Source organism: Pelmatolapia mariae, linkage group LG7, assembly GCF_036321145.2.
Source record: "Pelmatolapia mariae isolate MD_Pm_ZW linkage group LG7, Pm_UMD_F_2, whole genome shotgun sequence".
Taxonomy (NCBI): Eukaryota; Metazoa; Chordata; class Actinopteri; order Cichliformes; family Cichlidae; genus Pelmatolapia; species Pelmatolapia mariae.
Window position 1 is genome coordinate 43,595,734 of NC_086233.1, and position 10,080 is coordinate 43,605,813.

The 10,080-nt window shown below is 41.4% G+C and overlaps 1 protein-coding gene across 3 annotated transcripts; it reads left to right on the forward strand.

The window, feature by feature from the left end:
* Positions 1-16: 16 nt before the first annotated feature.
* On the forward strand, positions 17-9,559 carry LOC134631169 (sorting nexin-1-like). 3 transcript variants are annotated; one of them, XM_063479227.1, is made up of 16 exons: positions 17-294; positions 385-516; positions 2,856-3,660; positions 4,439-4,581; positions 5,247-5,322; positions 5,451-5,494; positions 5,695-5,836; positions 5,934-6,012; positions 6,221-6,296; positions 6,582-6,695; positions 6,924-7,017; positions 7,323-7,528; positions 7,697-7,840; positions 8,075-8,155; positions 8,255-8,326; positions 9,452-9,559. In XM_063479227.1, the coding sequence occupies exons 2-16, from the start codon at positions 394-396 to the stop codon at positions 9,500-9,502; spliced, it is 2,250 nt and encodes a 749-aa protein (XP_063335297.1). In that variant the 5' UTR covers positions 17-294; positions 385-393; the 3' UTR covers positions 9,503-9,559. The 3 variants fall into 3 exon arrangements, with proteins under 3 accessions (XP_063335297.1, XP_063335296.1, XP_063335298.1); XM_063479226.1 differs by having other exon boundaries at positions 17-516; XM_063479228.1 differs by having other exon boundaries at positions 17-516; positions 4,442-4,581.
* The last annotated feature ends 521 nt before the right edge of the window (positions 9,560-10,080 follow it).

Below are 10,080 nucleotides of genomic sequence, written 5' to 3' on the forward strand. Positions count from 1 at the left end.
TCCAGAGAAGTCGGGTGTCTCTAATCTGGGCACTTAAGCTTTGGGTAGATTAGCTAACTTCTCTCCAGATCCGTCAAATCTCCGAGCGAGGTGTCCGGTCCTATGACTGCCAAGTCTACAGGCTACAGCTAACACTGAAGCTAACCTGACAAGAAGTAGGAGGAGTAGGACCAGGAAGTGAAAAGACAGCGGCGGGTTTGCACGTCCTGAGCAGTGTCTGTTCTCCACTAGTCAGCCCAGTTTAGGTGTACACCCCCGTCCGGCCGAGGTAAACCACAGTGAGAAACGGCGAAGGTAACGTTAGCTGCTAACCGAAGGAGACACGTCTGTGTGACAGAGAGCAGAGGGGAGCAGTTGACGTTACCTCCCCTTGTGTTTTCAAAGAGAGTGAAGATGGCGACCAGCTCGGAGCGCAGTCCTCCCCCATTCCCGGACTCCGAGGACCAAGATGTGCTGGACACTGAAGAAGTCCGAGGCCGCGACAGTGATGAAGACGAGGACCTCTTCGGGAGTACGGTATGTACTAGTGGAGTCGACCTAGCTGTTAGCGGTCAGGTCTGGATAACTCGTTAACTTAATGCAGAGTTAGCTAGGAAAGCTAATGAGGCAAAAGTTTTAGGAGATGTTGGCCAACGTTAAGCAGTTGCACAGGGGAAAAAATAACAAACAATGTTGACATAAGTTATTGTCATCTCCAAAACTCTTAGTATTTCCTAATGTTTCGAAGCATTTGTTGTAGAAACTCCTTACTACCTGCCTACGAGCTTTAGGAGTTCTGCAAACGCCCTCGCTGGTATTGATTTCGCCCTGAAAGTTGCTCTTTGAAGTCCTCCCTCGCAGTGATTCAGTTAACCAAACCAAGTAACGCCGTACTTCCTGTTTTGGTGCATGGAATGTGGGGGTTCTTTTAATCTTCTAAAACTTTCTCGAGCTAACTTTTAAATCTGAAGGTGTCCTCAGCATTTTTTTTTGACGTTCAGACTTTTCACGCCATGCGTAGGTAGGTGAGGTGAAATCTGCAGACAGTGAGGTCTGTGTGTGGTTTCTGTGAGAGCTGACACAGTAAGGGAGGTGATAGTGTTATTTCACGATGCTTATTAGTGGGTTAAGTCAGCTTCCCATTTTAGTTACGTATTTCTCCCCCTAAAATAAGGATTGTAAGCTGGCTCGGGCAGCCTCCTGTCATGTGAGCGTGGTGTGGTCACATGGTCAGAACCCGGATGTTTTCCTACAGGCAAAGTTCAGAGGACACATGAGAAAGTTGCTGTCTTCGATTTTTTTTCTCCCAACACTGAACTTGCTGCTGCACGGAAACCCTCAGTCAGCATTTTATGGATGTTTTAGGTGTCAGAGCTCATCCCTGAAATGATGTTTGGAAATGGATCTTCCTATAAAAAGAAGTTTCTGGGATGTATTACCATTTTTTTAAGCATGTTTTGTCTAAAGAGTATAATAGGACATCCACATTTTTCATTTTTAATAAGGGGCGACAGATATACAGATAAAATGGAAATATTTTTGGGACCACTAAATACAGTTATTAGTCACTGTACATTAATTTTCCACTAGTACTGAAAAAATGTAACACTGGCAGTTTCCCTGTATGTCACATAATAATAATAATAATAATAATAATGATGTGGAGTGGTAGGTTATCAGATAAATGCTAGCATTCTTGCTTGACAGGCTTATTTCTTAAACTGTATAGGTATGCAGATATTATAGATTGTATATAAAAGATGGAAACAGCCAATACGACATCATTCATTATTTAGCAACACTCTATTATAAAACCTTGAGCTGAGAATTTTCTTTCTTGGCGATCATCGCGTTCCTAAATTGGATGTGATGAACCAGGTGTCCATCTGACTTTGAAGTGAAAGAAACTACACAGTCATTTGCTAATGACACATCAATAGCAAATGGGCATAGCCTTTTTGACTCCATTGATGACCATTACTTACAATAATATCCTGCATGTTTTAGTCAGTATGACCTGAAACCATCAAGCCCATTAAGTCATCAGAAAAAATTGTCTTTAATCCAGCCAAGGTCACAGAGTAACAGATCCAAGAGTTGTTTTCATCTTATGAATCAGCAGCCTTTGAAGCAAGTCATTTAAGTTCGTTAAGTCATTTTGTTCACTACCCTGTAACCAAAAACCTAAACACTGCAATCGTTGTTACATTAGACCAGGGGTGGGCAATCTCAGTCCACGAGGGCCGGTGTCCCTGCAGGTTTTAGATCTCACCTTGGGTCAACACACCTGAATCACATGATTAGTTCGTTACCAGGCCTCTGGAGAACTTCAGGACATGTTGAGGAGCTAATTTAGCCATTTAAATCAGCTGTGTTGGTTCGAGGACACATCTAAAACCTGCAGGGACACCGGCCCTCGTGGACTGAGATTGCCCACCCCTGCATTAGACTGTTACGTTAGTCTAACCCTAATGTAAAGGCTTATCTAATGAAATGGTTACTGAGGAGATTTGCTTTGTGTTCTTGGCGAAAACATGTCTGTTAAATCTGTTTCTCAAGCATCATAAAATGTTCCCTGCAACTTGCCTTAGCTTTTTACAGTGACAAAGTCCTTGTGGTTTAATTTGAAAACATTGTTTCTGCTGTCAGTGACACACCCAGTAGCTGGGATGGACATTGGATGTTTAGATGTTACCAGATTGTGTAATGTGAAGCTGTTGAGATCTAAGAAAAGAAAAAAAACCCCAAAGGTCTTTAAAATTTGAAACTTTGATCAACTTGTTGCATGAGGCTTGGATTACTTTAAGAATTGTCTGTTGTCTACACACACGTGACATGACAGCAATTGACATTAAGTATCCCCTTTTGGCCTTCAGAGCACATCACCAGTGACCGAAATGGACACCACACCGACCAGTGATGTTTCAATGAAGCCTCCCAGTGACATCATGAATGATCCTTTAATGGAGCCAATGAGCAGCCAAACAGGAAACAAGCCAGCGAGTGAACCCTCAGATGATTTTTTTGACCTGACAAACAATGTTAGCGTTGTAGCTGCAGCTGCAACAAAATCCGATGATTTCGTTGACATATTGGGAAGCGAAACTGGAGCTCAGAGAGGGGAAGTAGTAAAGGCAGATGTTACTGTTGAAGCAACAATTGATAGAAGTGAAGTAACTGCTGGCGTTACAGATCCACTCAGTCAGCAGGAAGCAAAACAAACGTCCACCGCTCCAGTTATCGACCTCAGTGGTGACTCACATCCTGTTACTAGCAAAATTGCCGACCCTTTGGTCGACCTCTTTAGCGATGCTCCACCAGCTGCTGAAGCCAAAAAACCCAGCAGCGCAAACATTGATCTCTTTGATGACGAGGAAGGGAGTGATATTTTCGCAGAGCCGCTGCAGACCAAGCCTGCCAAGCAGCCGCAGAAAAGCCTCTTCGGTGAACCTGACGAGGACGTGTTTGGCGAGCCGCTGGGTGCCATCTCAAAGAAACCCGTCCCTAAAGAGCAGAAGGAGAAATCTGTCACAACCAAAGTCATTGCTGGGGGACCGCTGCAAGACAGTAAGCCAGCTGATATCTTCAGTCAGGCAGCTGCCTCCACACCCAGCGTCACCAGCACCGTCAACTCCAAGACCAATGGAGTCCACTCTGAGGAGGATGGTGACATATTTGCTGGTGGGTCCACCTTATTTTATTCTATTTTTTATTCTCATTTGGTTTATGTTACCAAAGTTTTAAGCCTAGAGTTGGTCTTTATACTAAAGTCATGATTCAAGACAGGTTCAGTGAAGTTCATATAGAGGTTTGTGCATAATCACATCTATATAGAAGATAAAATGAGCTCTAGGCTGGAAAAATGTTGATGAACGCCTCCTAAAGTTGAAACAACAGCATGGAAAGTAATGTTTGCTTCATTGTAAATAACTGTTTTGCCAGCATTGAGTTTGAAACTTTGTACTGGGCTGTGCCGGTTATGGGAGAGTGGCTCAGATTACTTAGAAAAAAACCTTTGAGTAGTAGCCCTCTTAAAAGTCAGGCACAGCAATATTTAACTAGAAGCAGCTATCATGATTTTCTGTGCATCATGCTGTTAACACATGGCTGACACCAAAGCCAGGATGAGGACATCTCAATTAAGAAAATGGGACCATCTGAATGCAAAGTTCAGTAAAATCCACAGGTTTAACATAACCCTCGGTGTATATTTGTGTCAGACACCTGAGATGGAAAACACAAGTTTCAGTCTGGTGTAAATAAGTGATTAAGAAACCAACAGAGATGGTCCTGTTGAGACATGACAGAAGCAGCTCCAGTTTGTGCTCCAGATCACCACACATGGAACAGAACTCAGAATCTCTGTAAATACTTAAAGGTAGACTTTGGTAACTGTGGTAAAAGCAGGTCCACTGTACTAGGGAAATAATGGATATCTTACTGCACGTTTCCCCTCTAGCAGAGGCCACGGTGGAGCTCTCTCTCGACAGTCCGAGGAATGAGAGAAAAAAGGAGGCGACGGCCAAGCCATCTGCTCCCGCCCCCACCTCTCTGCCAGCAGCTGCCAGCCTCGCCAAGCCACAGCCTCCTGCCCTAGAAGAGGTGAGCTCAGATTTAAACCCAGACAAAGAATTTCAAGTGTGAGCGCATGAAATAGTTTCCAAGTATTTAATAAATATACACACCAGTTTATTCTATCCTTTATTTATTCAGCTAAACGTCTCTTTGAGATTTATATATTAGAACAAAACAGCCTGTGGAAAGTCTGAGGACATACAGAGATGCACACTTATTAGCAGGAAACAGGAAACAGTGGTGTATTCAGCTTCTGAAGCAGTAATAAAATATAAAGCACAGTGGCAGAGAGTGTCTAACATCTTTAGGTGCTGGTCAGGTGCATTCATATAGACTCTAATCCAGTAAAGATTCAAATCAAACATTTCCTCATCTTGAGGAAGAAACGAGTTTTATTCTTTTTAAAAAACATACTTAAAGTTTCAATTTGGTTAGAAGCTGTTCATTTGATTTTTAAAATGACAGATTTGGATCTATAGTTAACCTTGCTAAAACCTGTTGGTTTTAACAAGGTTAAATGTTAACTCTCTGCCCAAACATCAGAATGAGAAAACTGGGGCAGCACATGGTTTTTTCCAACTGTGGTTTAACCTGTTTAACATCCCACCACAACAAAATGCGGTGGAAGAAGCTGATTGTTCAGCCATGGTTTTCATGTCATGTTTCACTTTCATGTTAAAAATTTGTTTCAGTTGGAAGAGGAGGAAGAGGAAGAGGAGGAAGACAAATTTGACATCTTTGTCTCTGTCAAAGATCCAGAAAAAATAGGTGATGCTTCTTTTTTTTTTATTGCTTAATGTAGCTTGCCTGATGTTTAAAGATCAGTTAACTGAGTAATCTTTGTATGTATTTATACAGTCGGGGACATTTAATGATGGATGTATTGTTTTTTTCAGGGGATGGTATGAATGCCTACATGGCCTACAAAGTATCCACACAGGTAAAAATGTGTCATTATTCATCATTTTACTTGAGGTTGGTTAAAGTTTACCAAAGATGAAATATTGACGAGTGCATTGTTGGAGACACACCCGTGCTCTGCTCTTAGAGGGAAAACAAAGGTTGCGACACACATTTAGTGGCGTATTGGAGCAAACACGAGCCTGCTGGGTACATAAATTCCATTAATGTCTGTTTCAGACCACACTGCCCATGTTTCGCAACAAGACATTCACAGTGAGGCGACGCTTCAGCGACTTCCTCGGACTTTATGAGAAGCTTTCTGAAAAACATGGACCAAATGGATTCATTGTGCCTCCACCACCAGAGAAGAGCCTTCTGGGTAGGCTGACGCACTCATCGCATCTCACGCTTTCCTTAGAATTATAATGTAAAATCTGCTCTCAATCATAAGTGGTGATGATCGTTATCTTGTGCAGGGATGACAAAGGTGAAAGTGGGGAAGGAAGATTCATCATCTACAGACTTTGTTGAGAGAAGAAGAGGTGCTCTGGAAAGGTAAGACAGAAAGAATGTCATGAGCCTGCCAGTTAGCGCCACTAACACAGAGTCCCAACCCTTGTACAGGAAGCGTGATGTGACAAGAATATAATTAATGCAAAAGCATCACCACCACTTCCCCATTGATGCTCTCGTGCTGTTCTGATGTTGCAATTCCTAGACTACTCGTGAAAATCAAGCGTGTCCCTGTTGTTTGATTGAACAGGTATCTGCAGAGGGTGGTAAATCACCCGTCGCTGCTCCAAGACCCCGATGTCAGAGAGTTCCTGGAGAGAGAGGAAGTAAGAGGATTTTGTTTGGTTTCAGCTCGAATTACTGCACTGAAGAGGTGTAATGCAGTTTTGTTTCACTTCTCTGTTTTTGTAGTGGATGAATGGTGTATTTGTAGTTAGAAACATTACAACTTTCATCACACTAGTGTGCTTTACCTAAGCATTAGTGGTTGGGTGTCACTGTGCAGACGATGGAGGAAGATGGAGTTGCAATAAAATATTGAAAACGTTCATATCGCAGTTTGCAGCCTGAGTTTTAAATCATCACAGCTAACATAACTAATGCATCTGCAGTTGCCTCGAGCAGTGAGCACTCAGGCTCTGAGCGGCGCCGGCTTCTTAAAGATGATCAATAAAGCGACGGACGCTGTCAGCAAGATGACCATCAAGATGAACGAGTCAGACGTGGTAAGTTCAGCTGTAAACGCACGCTCATGTTCTTCACTGCATTTTTCAGTCTTTATACTAAAGCAGAGACTTTTGGTGGAACTTTCGGGCATAAACAGAGCTGCAGTTTCATGGTTTGATTTTTGACAGTTGTGGGATTTATCTTCAGTAATGATGCTTGTAGTGCTGTAGAGCTCACAGCCCTTGCAGCTAGTGTTGGAGTCGTACTAATGGTGCATTGTGCTGCAGTGGTTCGAGGAGAAGCTGCAGGAGGTGGAATCTGCAGACCAGCAGTTCAGGAAGCTCCACGCGCTGGTCGAATCCCTGGTGGTTCACAGGAAAGGTCCGTTATCATTTTTTCCCATCTGTAAAGTGACTCATCAGTTATCATTCGGATGTGTTTGTACAGTTTTTGGCCACTTGGGGGCACCAGAGTGAAATGTGTTCAGATGTTAAACATTGTTAATTATAACACTTTTTAATTACTATTCCTCCTCTAATAAAAGCTTTTATAAAGCTTTGAATGATGCCACCTAAAATAAAATGTGTGAATGCACCTTTTAGCCCATAATTGCTGCTTTCATTTCTTGTATATGTTCTCGTATTCATGTTTGTGTGAAGAACACTTGTCTTTGCATTGAAATCTAGAGCTGTCACTGAACACAGCGAGCTTCGCCAAAAGTGCGGCCATGCTGGGCAGCGCAGAGGACAACACCGCCTTGTCCCGCGCCCTCTCCCAGCTGGCCGAGGTGGAGGACAAGATGGAGCAGCTACACCAGGAACAAGCTGCAAACGACACCTTCACCTTTGCTGAAATGATTGCAGATTACATCCGCCTGCTGGGTGCTGTGAGGGTACGGAGAGAATTTGTTTAGCTAGTTTCTGTAGATCACAGCTGTTTAAGTTTTGTTTTGCTTTTTTAAGTGGGTTTTTTTCCCCATAGGAAGTGAAATGTCCAATATTGTTAAATATTAAAAAGCATGTACATGAAGGTAAAAAGATGTGAGTTTTGTGACCTGCAGGGGTCCTTTGATCACCGGATGAAGGCGTGGCAGCGCTGGCAGGATGCTCAGTCCATGCTGCAGAAGAAGAGGGAGACTGAGGCCAAACTCCTGTGGGCCAACAAGCCTGATAAGCTGCAGCTGGCCAAGGAGGAGATCGCTGAGGTACGACATGGGCCAAAAACAACAAAGTAAAAATAGCTCGGATGTGGCTGAAACCCTCGTTTGATGAGGCCTCTTCAAGTTTGGGAACAACGTTGTAGTAACTTTAATTTTTCTGATCCTTGGTTCATTCTTAGCTTGATGTTAATCACTCCATAGCTTTTGCTGCACAATCTCTGTATGTGAAGCACTGTATTTGGTTTAAGACTCCTCTGTGATTTTTATCTTTGGAAACAGTGGGAGGCCAAAGTGACGCAGTACGAGCGAGACTTTGAAAGAGTTTCTGCAACTGTTCGCAAGGAAGTCATTCGCTTTGAGGTACCAGTGTTCATTCTTATTGGTATCCACATCAGTAACTGCTCAGACAGCTGAACGGGCTGAGAGTGATAAATCCTTCTGAAAAATCTCTCCTAACAGAGAGAAAAGACCAAGAATTGCAAAAGACAGATTATCAAGTATTTGGAGTGTCTGCTTCAATCTCAGCAACAGGTGAGTGAGTCAGCATTTTCATATTCATAAACCTGTAAGTACTGCACTGGATTTAGGTCAGTTTTTAACTGTTGAGCATCACAGATAATCTACAGAAGTTGACAATTTCAAAAGTAAATCATACACGAGGTAATCAGTAGGGTAAGACGACAGGAACAAGGCTTTACATACTTTTTTTTTATATAAAAGTTAAATAAAGCAGTTAAAGAATATTTTAGTTTCTGTGTGGACCAAAACTCCCAAAATTCAAAATAAGTAAACGACTCGGTAAATCTGCAAACATTTTATTTTGTATTTAACGTTTGCACTTTTCACTCTGGTTCCCTAAATGGTATTTTCTTTACTATTCTTTATGCATGTGCTTCATGCTTTTTCATTATTCCAGTGAGGCTCTGGTTACTATGTAAAGTAGTTTGTTAGAAAACTGAGGCTAATCCCAACTTTTATCAAATAAAAGTATGAGCAAAATATTAACAAATAACCAAATATTTACATTCACTTCAATGGTTAATGAATATTAGAAATTAATTAAACATGAATGTTAATGTAACACATCATTGTCAAATTCATTTTTTAAAAGATATTCGTGATTTGTGATACACTGAAATACATATTATGCAAATGTATTTTTGTGCTTACTTTGGATTTTAGGAGTTTTGATTATTTATATGAAAGAGCCCAAAGTAGCAACTTTAAATTGTTTCTTTGGTTCACAAAAGTGACAAAGTCATTTACTGGACCCAGCTGACTGCAGGTTTCCCCAACCTTATAAGCAGTACCTTTGCACAATGACTGAAACTAGAGTGGGCTCGTTTCAATCATTATGCAAATGTACTGTTTATAAGGTTGGGGAAACCTGCAGTCAGCTGAGACTGAAGAAGTCACTTGGATGAGTGATGAAACATTTCTCCCACTGAAAACGCTGCGTCCAGATGAACAGAATCAACCTATTGGGATTTCCATCCTGGATGATTGAGCATGCATCAAGTCATTTACTAGTTTTTTAGATATAATAGGCTACATTTTTTTTGTGATGTTTTACTTTTCAAAATTCTCAATTAATTTGGCGTCTAAAGACTCCTGTTTTTTGTTTGTTTTTGTTGTTGGTTTTTCCTCTCTCTCCAGCTGATAAAGTACTGGGAGGCGTTCTTACCAGAAGCAAAAGCAATCGCCTAATCCTCAAACACCAGCCCTCTGGACTACAACAGGCTGCCTTTTTCTCATACACTTTACCTCTTTTGCCTTTTAACCAAGGAAAATGTGTGTATTGTAAAGGGAGATACAATCAATTCTGTTTTTGTTTTTTTGTTTTTTAAATCACCTTTAACACATAGCTCTGTATTCTATTGTATTAATAATTGTATATTTTCATTTAACCTTCCACAAATATTTTCTTAATAGATGAAAATAGATTGCATAAACAAAGATACGGACAAATGAAAAGAGGAAAAAAAGAAGTGTAGATGAACGATTCTATTAATTTCCACAGGAGAATCATTCGTTCTCAGGATTTCCTCCCTCGTGTTGATCAGGAGCTCTTTCACATCAGCTGTGGTTCACTGTTTACAGCCTGGCTGCTCTCTCATCACATATTTCTGGGGACCCAGATGAAGAAAGTGGCTAAATTCTCACTGTGTTTCTTATTGGTGACTGAAAGGGATTAAATAACAGTTACAAATTTGATTTATGAACGCTTCCAGCAGGTGGATAAACTACTTAAGTACCATCCATGTTTTTTTTTCTTTCTTTCTAAT

Coding starts and splice junctions, on each gene's coding strand:
- LOC134631169 (XM_063479226.1), top strand. CDS start 394: ATGGCGACCAGCTCGGAGCGCAGTCCTCCCCCATTCCCGGACTCCGAG. Junction 4,582..5,246: donor AGCCTCCTGCCCTAGAAGAG/GTGAGCTCAGAT, acceptor AATTTGTTTCAG/TTGGAAGAGGAGGAAGAGGA. Junction 5,495..5,694: donor CCTACAAAGTATCCACACAG/GTAAAAATGTGT, acceptor TGTCTGTTTCAG/ACCACACTGCCCATGTTTCG.